General features: G+C 36.3%; 1 protein-coding gene across 1 annotated transcript in view; it reads right to left on the bottom strand.

The window, feature by feature from the left end:
• Positions 1-1970: 1970 nt before the first annotated feature.
• The window catches only part of LOC129281793 (disks large homolog 5-like), a 38472-nt gene continuing 21473 nt past the window's right edge, over positions 1971-18969 (bottom strand). The window contains exons 10-22 of the mRNA XM_054917714.2: positions 18703-18859; positions 17860-17962; positions 16815-16950; positions 14252-14441; positions 13552-13654; positions 12915-13137; positions 12075-12274; positions 11018-11059; positions 10622-10723; positions 9638-9765; positions 8854-8966; positions 8235-8344; positions 1971-7469 (exon numbers count right to left, since the gene is read on the bottom strand). Of these exons, the coding sequence (XP_054773689.2) occupies positions 7363-7469; positions 8235-8344; positions 8854-8966; positions 9638-9765; positions 10622-10723; positions 11018-11059; positions 12075-12274; positions 12915-13137; positions 13552-13654; positions 14252-14441; positions 16815-16950; positions 17860-17962; positions 18703-18859 (1714 nt within the window). The 3' untranslated portion in view covers positions 1971-7362. The remainder of the gene's footprint in view (positions 7470-8234; positions 8345-8853; positions 8967-9637; positions 9766-10621; positions 10724-11017; positions 11060-12074; positions 12275-12914; positions 13138-13551; positions 13655-14251; positions 14442-16814; positions 16951-17859; positions 17963-18702; positions 18860-18969) is intronic.

The following is an 18969-nucleotide window of genomic DNA, read 5'->3' as shown; positions in this document are numbered from 1 at the left end:
TTTTTAGGGTTAGGGTCACTAGCGTATATACCTACGGGGGGGGGGGACAGAGGGGCAGTCTGCCCCCCCCCCCCCCCTGACGAGCCACCACCCATTCAAAGCCACCACCCATGCATGTATCCCTGTGTGTGTGTATTTGAGTTTTGTCAGACGTGTATCAATCAGATATGATTATTTACGTCTGGGACCGACCTTTAACGTCACCATCCGAAAGACGTGACCAGGGCTCGAACCTCTGCATCAAATTGTAACTTCCCCGCATAGCTTGGATTACAGGCGCACGCCAGAACGCCCAGTTGTATGTATCCCTGCCCCCCTGACGAGCTTGAAATACCTTTTTGCCCCCCCTGACGAAAATCCTGGAAAATCCTAGGTACGCCACTGGTTAGGGTTGCAAAACTGGTTTCATTTTAGGTTTAGGGTTAGGTTTAGAATAGGGTATAGTGTTAAGCCAGGGTTGAAGTTGGCGATTCGATTAGTGTGTGGAATTCACAGTGGAGCAATTGTCGCCGGAGAAAATGTCATGAAACTATCAAAATTATCTTCCCTCTCTCACTTTAATGTTACATTCTTTTCACAAGCTTTATGCCGATATGGTTACCTCCTCAACTTATTTTCATCGTGTACGCCTACTTATCCGGGGGGGGGGGGGGGGATGGGGGACAAATTGTGCTTTGCATATACGCCCCAACCTCACATTTACCCCGGGGCATAATTATATAGGCCACATTTACGTCACCCGCCTATCGGGGGATTCCCAAAGCTGGAGAAGGGGAAATTTTGGACTGCCCGCGGTCGAGGGGGGTTTGATTACTACAGTGCTTTTACATACAGCTTCCTGCGAGTGACCACTCTCCGTAATTAATGCTCTGTGGCTGTGCCATAAAAACAATATTCTGATGCCTTTTTAACGCTCGCATAGATAGGCTTACGACGTGTTTTGGTTTTTTTTTACTTGTCCATTTTTTTATGTTGAATTTTTATATTTATACTTTTGTTGTTATTTCTTGTTTTATCTTCCTCTTCACCGCATTCTATTCCTCTCAACCTCTTTAATTTCATCGATCTTCACTCTTTTTCTTCCTCTCTCCCGATCCCTCTTTCCCATCCTCTCGATCCATGCACCCCCTCCACCACTTTCTCTCTCTCTACCCACCTTTTTCTCTTCCTTTCCACCTCTTTTTCTCCTTCTCTTTCTCTCCACCTCTTTCTTTTCCTCTCCACCTCTCTTCCTTTCCACCTCTTTCCTTCACAACCCCGGGTCACGACCTCTTTCTCTTCCTCTCGATCCACTTCTTTCTCTTCCTCTCCACCTCTTCCTTTACACCTCTTTCTCTTCCTTTCTACCTCTCTCTCTCTTCCTTTCCACCTCTTTCTCTCCTTCACGACCTCTTTCTCTTCCTTCCCACCTTTCTCTTCCTCTCAACCTCTCTCTTCCTTTCCACCTCTTTCTCTCCTTCTCCACCTCTCTCTCTTCCTTCCCACCTCTTTCTCTTCATATCTTTCTCTCCACCTCTTTCTCTTCCTTTCCATCCCTTTCTTGCTCCACCTCTTTTTCTTCCTCTACATCTCTTTCTCTTCCTCTCCACCTCTTTCACTTCCTTCTTTTTCTTCTCAACTTTTTTCTCTTTCTCCCCATCTTCACCTCACTCTCTTCCTCTCCACCCATTTCCCTTCCGTTCTTCCTCTTTCTCAACCTTTTTCTCTTCTTCTCCACCTCTTTCTCTTCCATTCCTCCTCTTTTTCTTCCTTTCCTCTTTTCTTCCACTCCACTTTTTTTTGCTTTTCTTCTTGACTTCTTTCTTTTCCGCTCTTCTCTTAGGCTTCACCTTTTCCTTTTCTTCTCGACTTCTTTTTCTTCCTCGCTGCCTCTTTCTTTCTTTCTCTTACACCTAATGTTTAGCCTTTGAAAATTAATCATCTATGGATTGATTAAGTATTGATTGAACAGAAAACAAGCGACTCAACAGTTCACTCTGTCAGCACGATTTATTCGCAGCAAAAAAAAAATCAGAAAAGAAAGGAACCAACAGATAGTCAACTGCACACAGGCTGGTCATCTGTTGACCTCTAACCTATACAGACTCAATTTAAAAAAAAAAAGAGAAAAATTTACATACCTATCCTGTAATTCCCCCAAATCTTCAATACTTCTCTAGTTGAGAGCATTATTTTTCTGAAGAACTCAAATTAGGCTTGGCAAACTCAAGATCAAAATGTGTTTCTTATTAAAGACACTGACTTTTAAGTAAAAAAAAATAATAAAGAGAAAGCAAAATGCAACTGATTCAAGTATAAACAGATTTCACAAATTCAGCATACACATTGAAAATTATATTGCATTACACTACCAAAAGCATCTAAAATAATCCAGCAAAATGACATTGTTTTGAAATAAACTAAGCATACAATATTTATTTCAATAAAATTTTGTGACAGCCGCAACTGAAATAAATCTGCATAAAAAAGTGCAACATATTACATATTCCTTTTTGGTGACATCTTTGGTTTAAAAGAAAAGGACGAAGACAAAACCAGTGCATTACATAACCCTATTGATACCCCCCCCCCATTCTCAGTCTGTTGCGTATGAGCAACAATATTCCTAAATAAATGCTCATTAGCATAAGTGGTGCAATTAATCTAATGTCTGAATAATAATCAAATTTTGCTGATCTTTGCAACATCATACCTAAACAATTAAATGATAGATGCAATCACATACACTGATCTTTAAGTGTTTGTTCCAATGAAAACTAAGGTCAAAGGTCATAACCAACAAGTCAAAGGGCATACAATGTGTGTATGAATTCTAGAACTTAAAAGTGTTCATTTCAAAACTAGTGGAAAAAAATCAATCAAAATACTTTTAGCGAGTTCTTTTGTAATCTTGCATTTCCTCCATGATTCTTATGACGCTATACATATTGAGTTTTATTTCATTACAGTGGTCTTAAAGATCCATGATGTTCTCATAAGAATTCAACCACTACTTGAACTTCTTATGAAATGACAGAGAAATACCCAATAGTTGATAAAATTGATAACATATTCTTGCTAATGTTTGGTCAAAGCAGAGTATCGGTTGAATCTTACCAAATAAATCCCCCAAATGAAGAATTGACTTTAAAAAGAAATCACAACAAAAATTAAGACATGTAAACAATTATGTCTAAACAAAAATGTAATTCTAAGACAAGTTGGCTGTAGCTTCACCTAGTAATATTCTTTGAGAATATCAAATACATATTCTATCCATCCGTCATCCACACAGACAGTTACTCTGAAATTTTCTTACATGATTACTGTGTTGCAAAGCAGTGTTCTAAATGAAAAACGATTCATCAAAGTACCATGAATTATGTACAACATTTTTACTTTCTACAAAGATACATTGCCAATCAAATTTGGCTACTTCTCATTCAAAATATTTCTAATTCTTTTTCACAAAAAAATCTACACATTATAATGCATGCTAAATATACATATCAGTGGACACAGAATGTCCATTCTTTTAAGTGTTATTAAATTAGTTCTTCCAGTCAGAAATATAAATTGCAAGAGAATGACATAATGATTTCATCTTGAATACAATCTGGATGAATTCAGTCCTGAATTCCAAAACCATTTCACAATAATTGCAAAATCCAAGTCTGTTCAGAACCAGGAGTTAGGTTCCAAAATTATCAGGAGTTAAGACCTTTTGGTTCCAACAAACAAAGTTTTAATCCATATCCATATACACAAAAGTATTGATCTTAAGGCAAGCATTTGAAAGTCATCCCACATCTCATAACCTAGTATTCATAGTGTGAACACTAATTATACACAAAATTATTTCATCATAAGGCAATGTGAACACAAGCCAAGATTGTGGGCAGATTTCAATTCACATGTTCATTCACATCGTGATGGAATACCACTCAACATAACCATATCTGGATATTATTTAATCCATTGTCTAATGATTCAAATATGAACAGAATCAATGACCATAGGCAGAGTGTTATTTCAATATCTCAAAGTCTTTCACATTAAAAAAAAAAAAAGAGTTCAATTTCAATATATCATATCTTTATATTCCAAAAGAGTTCAATTTCAATATCTCATAGCTTTCATATTCCAAGAGTTCAATTACAATATCTCATAATTTTATATTCCAAAAGAGTTCAATTTCAATATCTCATAGCTTTCATATTCCAAGATTTCAATTACAATATCTCATAATTTTATATTCCATTTTAATCCATCACTTGACTTCATCACAACAAACAAAACAAGCACTGTCATTTTACTGTGTAAAACACTAAAGCCACTTTCCTCAAAGCGAACAAGCATTAAGCAAATAATACAATAAGTCTGGTTGACTTGGGGTGTATCTATAATGTACCTTCCAACAATTTCTTCACATTCACAAGTATTTCATGCCATTATTTGAGCAAATGCTACATATATCCTTCTTCCCTTTCGTACAAATCCAAAAAGGAACTTATAAACCATCAAATGAAAGTTGAAAACATATAGACTCATTTTAGAGCTATAAGGTCGCAATGACATATCATTTTGTTTATGAAACAGTTGAATAATGAGTGCCATAATTACGAAGATCAATTTTCAATACAACGTCAATTCAAAGAGTTTAATTTTTTGTTCAATCTTGTAGCCTTAAGAATGAAATGAAGTACATGCTGTGGATTTAGAAATTTTTGCCTTTCCTCTGCACATTCATCCTTCAAAATATATCAAAATGTAGTGATGTACATAAAACAATAAAAATAATAATAATCACCATGGAAATCACTACAATGATGGATTTACAATATGGATATGGATATATGGATATGCAAAAATCCTTCAGCTCTCAAAAGATGATACACAAACTATAATAAAAACAAATATGAACATATCACATGTAAACATACTATTTCATTAAGTATAGGCAAGGAAATGGTTTTCTAATCTGTGATTGCGGAAAATGTAAGTAAACTTGGCTTTGCACAAGAAGTAACTGTAAAGCTGATTAACTTAGATAAATCAAGTGAATGGGACTTTAACCTCCGTATCCAGTCTCGTTCCATTTTTTTCATGAAAAATAAATAAAAACTAGGCAATTATTGGTGGAGTTTAATTGCCTAAGATTATCTTATACAATATTAAATTACTTTATTATCATAAAGTATGACTTCAATCCAACATTATTAATTTCAATATCAAATATGAATACAGCTTATTTGCTACTTATACGGTGCTTATACAGTGCAAACATATTCTTAATTAATTAATTTTTGAAAAGATTTGGCAGATTAAATCTCACTTGAAATTAGAAACAGTATTAGAATACAAATTCAATGAAAGCCCTTGACTAAATTTCTCAAGAAAAATTAAAATATCATCAAATTTATTCAATTTTCAGAATAAAATGACATGAATTTTAATTAATTTTGGCAGTATTAAACAAAGATTATTTCAAAACATTCTTGAATACATCAATATAGGTCTTTACAAAAATCAGAATGGTTACAGAAGTTCATATGAAACCAGGAATGCAAAACTTCTTGCTTGAAGAAAAAAAAAAGTATTTCTTGACCAAAAAACAAACACCATGAATTTGATACAAACTAAGTTAATACAATAGTTTTGCAGTTTTAAAATACTACTTAAATATTGGTATCATTGTGGCAGTGACGCTATTTTGAAGCGAATATATTAAATTCATTAAGTATAAAGCAATAATCATGTCCAGATAAATAACCAAGGTTTTTCTATCATTTTTTACACAGAAGAAACAACTGGGCATGAAGTCATCAGCTAATCAAATTGAATGTATTTGTTTAATCAAATCAAAATCTGAAATAAAAAATGAAACAATTTGAATACTGCAATTAAAACAATCTGGTTTGAAGTGTAAGTTGTACTGCTACTGGTAGGGAAGTTATTTTGTTCAAATTCCAATGCTAAAGTAAATCTTTTTCTGTTTCATGACTTCAAACTGTCATCATACATGTACATTATCCCATCAGATGGAAGTCAGGCTCAAACTCAACAGAGATATCTCAACTACACAGAATTCTACATGAAATAAAAGGACAAATCCAGGAAATGCACTAGTTATAACCATTTATAACAAAATTTATCTGACTTTACTTTCAAACAAATTCCCTCATCTGACAGGCTTACCAAGATCCCGTAGCACAAAGGCTAGCAATGATTGTAGAACATTTTTGTACAATTGATTGCATTGACTACAGTGTAAAATCAATTGCGAAAATCAAGACTACGATGAATTGCCAACCTCTGTGTTACGAGACCCAGGATATCGCCTGCAAGCTTCATCGCATGCCGCAGCTTTAGAATCCTTATGCACAGTGGTCTCAAGGTAACAATGATGGCTTTATCACAAAACCAATCTGCAAAAAAAAAAAAAAAAACCAAAGTAATTGTTCCCTTCATTCTTTTTTTTATCCAGATCTCATATCACAGTATTCTATACTGCCATGTTTTAAGAACAGGCATTGGACTTTACTGGTACAGTAGTAAAAATTCTGAACATCATCCATATCATTAATGACCTTGAAGGCGTTTCATGGAAGGACTTGTCAGACAATTTATCTTACAGTTACTATGGTAACAGTAACTCCCAGCCAATCATTATCAAGGAAAGTTGTCAGACCCGACAACTTGTTGGACGAAAATGTTGATGAAACGCTCCACTGATGTCTGACAGCGTTGATGTCTGATAGTTTAGACTGCTTGATGTCTGACAGCTTTATCTGGTTTGTGTCTGATAGCTTTGCTTGATGTCTGATAGCTTAGTTTGACTGATATCAAACTCTGATTGGGCAAAGGACGAGTGACATCTGAAAACTGTGATTGGTCAATCAGAGCTGGACGTCTCAAGACTGTTGAAGGTTAATATCAACTTAAGAGTTAGATTTGTCTGATGTACAGACTGATGTCTCTTGTCTGACAGCAATCTGCTTACTTTGATTGGCTGCTGTCCGAATGATGCCATCTGCAAGATGTCTCTTTTAGATTTGATTGGCTAATGTCCCTTAGTTGTGATCAAGTGGTATCTGCAACAAGCAATATCCTAATGACAAAATGATGTCTGCTAGCTCTTATTGGCTGATATAATAATCACGTCTACAAGACGTTCAGATATGAACTGATGTCATTAATCATAATAACTTTAAGTACTCAACAGTCATTATTCCTCTAGAGGTTGACTTGATGAAGCAAGAATGATATTGGTTTGCTCTGTCTGATATCATGGTCATGTCTGCAATATGCCATCAGATTTGAAACTGATATCAAAAATGTATTTAGCTTTAAGCACTCAACAGTCCTGAACATCAGTTCTCCCTATAGAGGTTGACTCGATGGTATCCAGATAGGTTTGCGTTGTTGGGTGTCTATAAGGTTCTTCACACGAGTTGATATACTAGCCAGGTTTCCTCCTTGAATAATTTCTGCAGATAGTGACAAAAAAGATATCCATTAAAAAGTGAGTTTACAGTAATTGTATTTCATGAGTAGTCTTTTAAGCATGTTAGCTCACATTCTTAAAGGGGAAGTTCACCTTGATGATAATGGTGTTTTTATCAAGAAATATTAATAGTAAGAAAATGTTCAAACTAGCAAGATTCTTAATTTTCCATGTTGCATTATCTATCCACAAAAGTTTGCCTCTTCCAAAATACATGTATAACTGCAGCTTAATATTATTACCATCACACATGAAAAAATGGGTTCAAACCTAGGATGCCATTAAACCTTTTACATGGCCCACCAAATGGCTTGTGAAAGTAACTGGAGGTCATCGATAAAAACAAGATAACTTTGAAACTGTAAGATTTAAAATTATGGGAAGAAATGGACTTAACTACCCTGTAAAATTATGCCTATGACAAGAAAACTTCAACTGTAAAATTTAAATTTTTCAAACTAAATGGACAACTACTAACAAAATGACCAGCAAACATAGGAGTAGTATTGAAGTACAAGCCCATAGCCAGGGGAGGTTTAATTCTACACCCCCAAAAAAAGTATCCAAAGCAATAAAAAATAGGGAAGAAAAACAATTTTTCGGGAACCAAATTTCCAACATTTTTACACAGGACCATTTTTTGCTGTCAAATTTTCAGGCAAGGAAGAGAAGGAATCAAACCCCCTAATTGAAAACCCTGCCAACGGAGCTGTAGTATGATTTCTCATTAGGAATGAAGTGGTCGTACCTGAGAAGAGGGATTTGAAATCTTGTTCAATCTTGTTGGCAGCCTCCAAGAGTTCCTTGGCTTGTTTGTGAGTCACTCTTTCTCTCAGGAAATGAGGATCTTTCTGCTCCCTGTAAGAGGATGGAAAAAGAAGATAAAAGTGAAATTATTTTCATCATCATCCACAACATTTGAATTTAAATTATTCTTGTCATTTGAGATAATTTACCTTATAGTTATAATTCAGATGCAGTCATTATAACTAAAAAATCTTCCTTACCATGATCATGATCATCATCATCATCATCACCACCACCACCACCACCACCACCACCATCATTTACATCACATCACTACCACCATCATTTACATCATCACCACCATCATCATCACCATCTTGATCTTAGTCATCATCATCATCACCATCACCACCACCATCATCACCATCTTGATCATAGTCATCATCATCACCATCACAATCACCACCATCATCATCACCATCTTGATCATAGTCATCATCATCACCATCACAATCACCACCATCATCATCACCATCTTGAACATAGTCATAATCATCATTATCATCACCATCATCATTATCACCACCACTCCATCTTCAATCAAGGTCCTCCAAACCTACTTGATGTTCTTGATTGTCTTGAACTTGACAAAGATGACGATAGGATGAAGTTGAAGTCTCTGAAGTCTCTCGGCGACATACGGGTTGAGACCATTCAAAATACAATGACAACCCTATAAAGACAGCACCAACCAACAGTTAGTCAAATTATTATTCATCACGAGGACTATTTGAAATTTCAGGAGTGAAATCTAACTTCTACATCCCTTCACAATATTTTTAATTGCTATTTGTATGGTTATCAGATTCAGGCTAAAGATATAAGTATTCCAGACATCATATACAATCAGAACTTCTCTCAAAGAATATTTTGAAATAACAAATAAATCAATAGAGGTTAACTGTTCTATTAATGTGGCTATAGATGTAAATTATTTCTTATGCCACGTGTCTGAGGCTTCATCCCTGCACTCAAGTTTTCTGTTGTTGTAAACCACTGATTAGGCATACCTTCTGAAGGTTTACAATGCGAAGAGGAATAGTGTAGTAGGTTTCATGGTACACCATGTATCTTTCTTGGGCAAGTGGTCCTTTTCAGGACCAACACTTGCTCAAGAAAGATACATGGTGTACCATGAAACCCACTACGCCACTGATTAGGCCTTAGGGATAGCTATCATAGTGTTTCCTGTCCTGTTTTTTTTTGTATTTCCTCATGGACTATTGTTTACTTTAACATTCTATCTAATTTTTTAAAGAGTTAAACTTGCCCTTATCAGGAAATATCAAATATTTGTACTTTGTCATGACAAAATAACGATTTGGGATTGAAATCTTGGCTTACCTTCTTACAGATGTCTTTGACATCCGATGTATTGATGACCTCATACATTCCATCTTTTCTCTGATAGTCTAAGATTAGACCATTCTCAACATCCTTCTCTAACATATGGCTAGCTGATTGGACTATTTCTGCACAAAATAAATGAGAATAATATATAGTGCAACTACTATATTGTATTTGCATGCATAAGATTGGAGTTTCTGATTGGTTCAACATGTTCATCTTGACATCAAATGAACAATACATTTAACAAAATTTCTGGATGTCATCTGCATACTAATTCCTATTATAGTTTTTGCCAATCTAAAAATAATAAACAATTTGTATAGCCAGGGGTGTGAGTGGTCACAAATAAAAAGATCTGAAAAAAGCTGAAGAGTGTTGAAAAAATCTGAAATAGAAAGAGCTCCCATACTTTTTGTACAGAGGAAAGCCAAAAATAAGCTGAAATTAAGCTGAAAATCAAAACCAAAAAAATCTGAAATCAGATAAAAATCTGATCTCTCACACCCCTGTATAGCGCACATATCCACCTTGCTAGGTGCTCAATGTGATCCTATATTACCGTGGCTAAGCTAGTCTACTGATTCCAGTGCTCACAGCTATTAGAGGAATTACTGCCTGCCGGTACCCATTTATCTCACCTGGGATGAGTGCAGCACAATGTGGGTAAATTTCTTGCTGATGGAAAACACGCCATGGCTGGGAATAGAACCTGCGTCCCTCAGACTGAAAGACAAGATTCTTAACCACTAGACCACAATGCCTTCATGGGGGCAAGATTAATTAGTTGGAATTCCTTACACAGGAGATTATCTAGTATTCTCAAATAAGGCATTGAAATTCCCTGTTCTGTACACTAACATGGGGATCCTCCTTCTTCGTTATATTTTTTACTTCAGAAATTGTTACGGTGAGTGTGTTAAGTGCTTGATGTGCACATAACCTCATTCATATTATAATTCATTAATATTTATGACTTACTTGGATAAACTCTGACGTATTTGTTGGGCGATTCCTCTGTCATTTTCAGTGCAACTTTGTCAACCAAAGGTCCCAGCAATATCACAGGCCTTTTGATGTGCACTGCAAAAACAGAGAAAATATTCAAAAGCCATTAAAATAAAATCCATCTTAAAATAAAAAAAAGAAAACATGATATGATTGAAGAAGTAAAAGCTAAACTTCAAAAGATATCCATCTTAAGTTTTATTTAGATCTAAAATATGATACAAAAATGTGAAATATGTAAGCATACCCAGTATGTAACTAAAGAGTATCTCTATATTTTCATGTCATTTATTGGCATTTATATCAAGCTATTATATCTATAACATTTTCATATTTATAAAATCATTTGCAGAAAAAAAAGTAACTTACTGTCCAGAGGCTCCACTCGTAGGTAAGTAGGGACGCTCGCATCTATGATAAAACAAAATTTGAGGAAAAAATATTAAGATAGATATATAAAAAATATATATATTATTAACAGCTGACTGAATATCGTCTACAGCTCCTCAGAGTTAGGATACTAATTATAGTATTAAAAGCAGCAAAGGAAAATTTATATCAGATGTAAATTTGGAGAATATTAGGGACACAAAGGTCAGAGCCACGTCTTTCATGTAGGAATCCTGCAAGCACATTTTCATTGCTGTTCGTCATATTTCATCAGAGACACAACAATGTGGGAATAAGGGTCAGCTGCTGTGAAAAGCCATGTAGCGTATTCATAGCAGTATACCTCTTATAAGATGTGGCACAGACTTTTGGTGTGGTGCCTTAGTCCAAGAGGCCGTTCTCATTATGCATTCTAAAACTAGTTTACTGGAAATCGATTCAGGAAACCAGTTTGGAAGGTCGCTTTGCTAGCGTTCCCACTTGATCACACGAAAGTGGTTTTCAAAATCACTTCACGTAAAGCGATCTTGTTGCTATGGAAACGCTCTCAGTGGGGTGACACGTTTCGCATGAAATTCGTAACAGCAGCGTAGGCATTCACACCTGTCGTGTGGAGTAGCGCGCTCAAAATGTGCGAAGATCGCTTCCCGAAGAACGGTTGTGTCCTCACTTATGCTAAAACCAGTTTAACGAGGCAAAGCGATCTTGGAAACTACATCGCAAGGTGGTTTTCCGAACTGGTTTGGAAGATTGCTTCCAAGACCGCTTTGACCATTCTCACTACGCGTTAAACTAGTTTCCACAAAACTAGTTTGCAGTTAACTAGTTTTAGGAACGTAGTGAGAACGGTGTCAATTTCCTGGGGAGCATTTCATGAAACACATAGTTCAGTGACAAGTTTTTTTCTCTGAGCCAATCAGATGCAAGGATTTCAGTAGCTTATAACAAAAGGTCAGGGAAGATCACCATTTGTTTGATGAAATGCTCTCCTGAATGTGAGAAAGCAGAAAACTCGAGCGGAAGCAATGCTACCTACCTTCATGGACAGGGACATCAGTCATGGAACCTTCACTGAGTTCCCTACTGTCCTTGGAGTTGTTATGCTGATGTTTCTTCTTGCGTTTGAGGAAGCTCCGTCTGGCAGGACCGGAGCTCCGTCTCGAGGATGCGGTCCGGAGTTCCTCCTCCTGCATGCCCTCTGAGAGAAGACGACGCCTAACCATCTCACGGTGGAGACTGGAAAAAAAATTGGGAAACAATAATGATCATGTTCTCACCATGTTGCTAAACGGAAGTTTCAAACTTTGATAACTAGTTAATAGTTAAGCCCCTCATAGACACATTTGAAAATAAGGAATCTTTAAGTTCAGTCAAAGATTAAATCCATAATATTTCTTATGGTTTACACCCTATCCTCGCACCACAGAGTTCCCCATTTGTAGTTTTGAGTCTTGTTGACACAATAATCAACAAAGTCAAACTAAGCGAGACATTTTCCTACGCTTAGTACTACTGGGGTCATTGTGAAATCTCTAATCAATGATAATAAAGATTTAGGCCCTTATTCTGAAATTGGTTTTAAATCAAATTTTTACTGTTTGGGAAAGATAAACAAAATAGTTTTCTTCACCATGAAAGAATTATGAAAGAGCACAGTAAACATACATGTAAGAAGCATACAATGTAAAAAAAATTTTGTCCAGCTTCCCATATGTTTATGACAAGAGTTACACCATGGTCTAAACTAAGCCCGACTTCAGAATAGGGTCTAAGTGTGATATGGACAACCAGGGGTGAGCTCTTATCAACGATGATTAGCTATCATCAAGATATAAAAGTTTCTTTGCCAGGCTGTTCAGGTCTTGCGGATACTCACGCAGTCTTGCTGGGAATCTGTCCACCGGCGCCCCTGCTCTTCTTTCCCTCTTGGTTGATAAGCCAGGCAATCCAGACACCAAGGGATCCATTGTACATGGTGTCCTCAACGATCATGACCTCTTCTTTCTTGAAAGACAACTGACCTTCCTTTTCAGCAGTGAAGTCCGTCAGAGCCTTGATGTAAAGCTCATCACAGTTATGGTTCTGGATCTTGTTGAATTCTGGAATTAAATATTCAATTTTAGATAAATTAAAGTTGTGGCAAACATGGAAATATTAATTGCATGATGAACAAATTATTTTCACGATATATTGCAATATCATGAAGGAAAAAAAATGGTCCAGAGCAAAGGTCTGCTCTTCAAATGTCCTCTCATTCAAAATATACCACAAGTTGAGGCTAAGATCAACAATTTGGGAGTAGCCCCATACATTCCTATCTGTGTGCAGTGCATGTGACCTTCAAAATTTGTTGACATCATTTTGCTCTTTACATTGCTTTAAAACAAACACCAGTTCTTATAAAGCACATTGTAGATGTGCATTTCATAATAATGTTTACAAAGTTCCCTCTGTTATTCCAGTTCACAAACAGAACCAAATTTCATCTTTAAAGAGTAAAATTTGAGACTTACTGGAGAGGTTATGTTGTGCCAAGATTGTGATTCCTTCTGCTGGTTTCTGAAGCTCTATGGCGGCTTTCTCAGCAGTCGCATTTCTCAGGTCAACGCCATTGTACTGAAAATAAGACATTAACCATCAATATAATGTAAATATATTTGGATGACAAATTACACATTCTTTCCTTTGATAATATAACTGAAACGTCATGATTTTCATGTTTTCTAGGTTCTCCATCGGTCCACATACATATACCAAAGTCTGACAGTCTTACACTAAAAAAAAAAAACAATGGATTATGAGTTGAAGCTGCAAAGCTCCTCATCCTCATGCAAACATAAATAGGAGAAAAACCATGTATATTGTGTATTTTAACACTAAATTGATTCACAAAATAATAAAATTTACTTGTGTTCATTAATATTTTCCTTACTAAGTATTTGGAGTAATATTCCTACACTTGCAAAGATTGTCTGAGAATCTAATCACTTTTGTTGTCAAGTTGTCATCGGACGCAGGAGCATTCAAGGAATTCCTTCCTACCCATTTACTACACCTGCATGGAGAGTGGCAAATGTAGATAAACACCTTGCCAAAGGACGTGAGTGGTGCGGTGGGATTTGAACCCCGGACCTAGTGGTTCAAAGTCCGGAGGCATATCCACCGAGCCACAACACCTCAACAAGAAAGATTCATTCCAAAGCAACCAATTACCTCTAGAATCTGGTCACCGACCAGGAGCCCATCTGATTTGGAAGCAGGGCTCATAGGTTCTATCTCAGAGACGAAGATGCCCACTTTGTTACCTCCGTACATCCGTATCCCGATGCTTCCTCCACATTTGGTTAGAAAGACAAATCTTGGTTGCTCACTCAACATTACAGATGACGAGGAAGAGAGGATGCTGGAAGGGAAAACGTTGAAAAGAACTTAAAAAATCATGATGGTGATTATATTGGGTATTCAGTAAAATAACTTTATCTACGATTTAATGGTCATAGATGATGGTAGTGAAATTTGAGGCAGATATGATGACAGTGACGATGGCAGTGATTGAGATTATTATCATTACTTGTTTATTTATTTATGATGATGATGGTGATGATGATGATGATGATGATGATGATGATGATGATGATGATGATGATGATGATGATGATGATGATGATGATGATGATGATGATGATGATGATGATGATGATGATGATGATGATGATGATGATGATGATGATGATGATGATGATGATGATGATGATGATGATGATGATGATGATGATGATGATGATGATGATGATGATGATGGTGGTGGTGATATTGACAATGATGAGGATAATGGTTATGGTGACGGTGATAATGACAATGATGATGAAGTGATGATGATGAAGATGCTGGTGATGATGGCGATGATGTTAATAAAGATGATGATAATGAAGATATTCACACAACTGTTTCTGTTACATTACTGTTTGTGAAGAGTATAAAGTATCATATTATCTTTCTGTGAGAGGAGGCAAAGTACTCACTGCAAACCAAAACATTTGATTTAAAACAGTATTCATGATATATCTGACTTAAATCCAAAGCGAAGAAATGTGTATGACAGCAAACAATGCCTCAACTGCTCAGTACATCAGACATTTAGGATTACTAGCACCATGTGTGACAAGCACCAAATGTAAATCATCAAGTGTAAAATCACCCAAGGTCACTACTATAGAAATATGTGCATGACCTCTGCCAGATGAATCAACACCAGACAACACTAACATCACTCCAACAAAGAAGTCTTTACCCTTAGCATAAACTTCAACCAAAATACGGTTTATATCTATTTGGTCTACTATCATTTCAGTCTAATCAGCATTTGGTCTAACTGTCATTTAGTCAAATGCCTAGATGGACTTCTTTCCACTTAGCAGAATAAAATTTGGTTCATAAATAATTCCTCTAATCACATAGACTAGGCGGTGCTAGACCAAGTGAAGTTTGTATAAAATGAGAATATAGCCTTTATGGAAATTAGACAAAATGGTAAATGGGCGAAATGGCCATAGACCATGGACCATATTGAAGTACATAACTGGTTATATTACAAACTAGGATTAGACCATGTTGGATGAGACCAAATGGAAAATAGACGAAGTGGGCTTGGATCAACTGGTAGTTCTATCCAATAAACTTCAACCAGACTCCAAAAGCCACTGATTGCATAAACCTCACATCATGAAAGCATAACTTACATGATTTATGAAATTTAGTAACTTCGCAAGAAATGATGGCCACTGTGCAGTCTTCAGAATGGAAAGCGGTACTTTTTTTTGTTTCCAGCAAAAATAAGAACAAAGTCACCATGAGTATTGACTGTCACGTTATCAGACAAACAATAGACCACCCCCTCCCTCTCCAAATAAAATGTCACAAAGAAACTTCACATTTATTAATGTTGAAATGACATAGCAGGGACGTATTTTTAGAGAATTTTGAAAATATTTTCATAGATAAAATTTGCTCTTGTCCAATCAAATGTGATGGTTTTGGTAACATATAATTCGGTCTATTATATAATACTGAGAATAACCATTGATAAATTGTTTTGTGAGAATGCCCCACAGTGGACTTTGGGAGCTTTACATGAAGCTGTGATTTTGCTTTCAGCCAATCAGGTACCAGGATTGTGGTAGCTTATAACAATGACATTAAGCTGGAGGAAACACACCTCGTCAAAGCAAGGCTCACTAACACAAAGCTTGAGGTTTTGTTGGATCTTAGATTATCATGATTGATTGCATATTCCGGTCAATGCAATCAATCATGATTTTTTTATACAATTACTAAGCTTCATAGTGTAGTAGGTTTCATGATACACCATGTATCATTCTTGGGATATTGCTGGTCTTGAAAAGGACCACCCACACTCGACGTTTCAACAAGAACACACTTGTCGATACACTAAGTTTGGATGGTCCTTTCCAGAACCAACAATTGCCCAAGAAAGATACATGATGTACCGTGAAACCTACTACACTATTCTTCTTCATCATGGAAACCTTCAGGAGTTACTCAGCATTACACGTTCCAGGATGGTCCACGGCCCAGACCTTAATTTTGTGTTCTGCTAGCGTTAGGAGTGAGGGGGGGGGTAATGGTAGAGGTAGGTGAGTTAGTCCCGATATTGACCCGAGAGACAATGGATGACGAATCTGCTCCCAGCCAATCAGATGCCATCATTTCAGTAGCTTACAACAAAACCAAAAGCTAGATAAATATGTTCTCTTACCTTTGTGTTCTGCTAGCCCTAGGTGTGGGAGGTGTGATGGTTGGGGTTGGTGAGTTAGTCCTGGTACTGGTCTGTGAGGCAATGGGTGTGGACTGGGTACTGGAGCACATGGAGCTCCTCTGGTCATCTTCCATTTCTACAAAGAGAGAGAGAGAGAGAGAGAGAGAGAGAGAGAAGGTTTAAAAGTACAAGATCATAGCAAACACAGTCTGGAAATGGTTGAAACAGCAAAACATCTACCACTATGGAATGATGAACTAAATTGCAAATTGTGACACAAGCTACAGAAAGAACAATTTCCAAATTTTGCCTGTACTTTGGAGATCATATTTTAAGATTATGTAAATCTTTTAATCCAAAATGAATCAAAACTTTACTTTATATGGTTCAATATTCTTGTTTTCTCTTACTTCCTCAAAGAGGTTTATACACTATATTTCATACACTTGTTATTACCATCAACATTTTACTGCCCTGCATTGACAGTGATAAGTAATAACTTATCCTCTCTATCATGTTTTGTATATTTATGTACATGTACTTTATCTTTGTGTAATCCCTTCCATTATTGTGGTCTCAATAAAGTGATATCAAATGAATTTAAACCAGACCGTACAAGATCAGGACTTGGGCCCCGTCTTACAAAGAGTTATGATTGATCCGACCAACTTCAATTGTATGGAAATCATTCAACGTCATAATTCTTTCTTTAGGAAATTTGCACTATATACTTTGAAAACAAGAGAAGCATAATCAATTGTCAAGAAAATAGTGAATATATGAATATACATCATATTCAGAAAATATTTCAAACAAACATGTATATTAGATGTTGACGTTGCTGGCTTTCCATTGTTGTGGTTGATTGATCAATCGTAACTCTTTGTAAGATGGGACCCTGGCTTAGGTCTGAGACTGATATCAGTCGGCTAAGATCAAGACCATGAAAACTAGTCCCGAGATCAGTCCTAAGAACACTGCCCCCTAGACACTTCCAACTAAATTCAAGAAGAACTGTAAGAGCTGATATGAAAGATAGACTTACTATTCCTGTTGTATTGCACCTTGATACAGATGCTATTACCAGCCCTCGTGAGAATCTGGACTGCATTCTCATAGGTCGCACGACGTAGATTGATCCCATTCACCTTGGAGGGGAAGAAAATAGAGAGAAGGTATGTTACTTCTTTTTTCTTTTCTGCTGGGAGAAATTGCAGTTGTGACACGTAGAATGAAATCCAGCATGCAAGTCACTCTTCATATTATAATTGATAAGCAAACATATTTACAAAGACAAATTGATGAATATTCTGTTCATGTAAACCTAGTGAGGAGGCAATCTATTAGATGCAAATGCTAGTTGTGGTAATGAATACAAAATAAATATGAATACAATCCAACAAAATGACCACAAAGTGTTTGTATGAATGAATTGATGAAAAAATGTGTGCCAAATAATTCTGGTTGAAAAATGCTCTTTTTCTAAAAGCACAAACAATTCAAGTTCCAACGTGTGCTAATCTGTATTGGATATCTTCAGTGTGATCTGTTTTCAGCTTAGATTTCATGATTGCACAAAGTTAGCTCCATGCTATTGTACTAATCGAGATCTACAATGATATGGAGACAATTGACCTTGATTTGAAGGCTTGATGCGACTATTTGAGCACAGCTTCAACCTGCTATAAGCCATAAAATACTAGAAATTCAAACAGCATACATTCATTGTAGCTTTATTCCAAAATATCACACGCAAGCTTTAGGATTTATCAGGAATATTTATGTTTCACTAATTTTCAACGAATTTGGTTACACAAATATGAACATGTTAGCAAACTGGTATATTAACCGTCTATATCATTACAAAGAACCAAGCTCGTCAGCATACCTCAAGAATTTGATCTCCATACTTGAGACCCCCTCTGTAAGCAAGACTGCCCTCTGTGACGGTATTCACAAAGATTCCTCCGGCTTCCTTGATACTGAATCCTAGACCCGGTTCCAATGTCTTCTCAATCTCTATCAGACGAGTGTCGTTCGGTCCACTGAAAACAATATATATATATATATATATACATACAGACACACATATATTCCTCACATGAAAATTACTCCTACATGTATAACAAATATTGTGTTGGTCCATGAAAAACTA

Source organism: Lytechinus pictus, chromosome 18 (genome assembly GCF_037042905.1).
Source record: "Lytechinus pictus isolate F3 Inbred chromosome 18, Lp3.0, whole genome shotgun sequence".
NCBI lineage: Eukaryota > Metazoa > Echinodermata > Echinoidea > Temnopleuroida > Toxopneustidae > Lytechinus > Lytechinus pictus.
The sequence above is the reverse complement of the archived record's forward strand: the minus strand, read 5'-3'. Positions and strand labels throughout refer to the sequence as shown.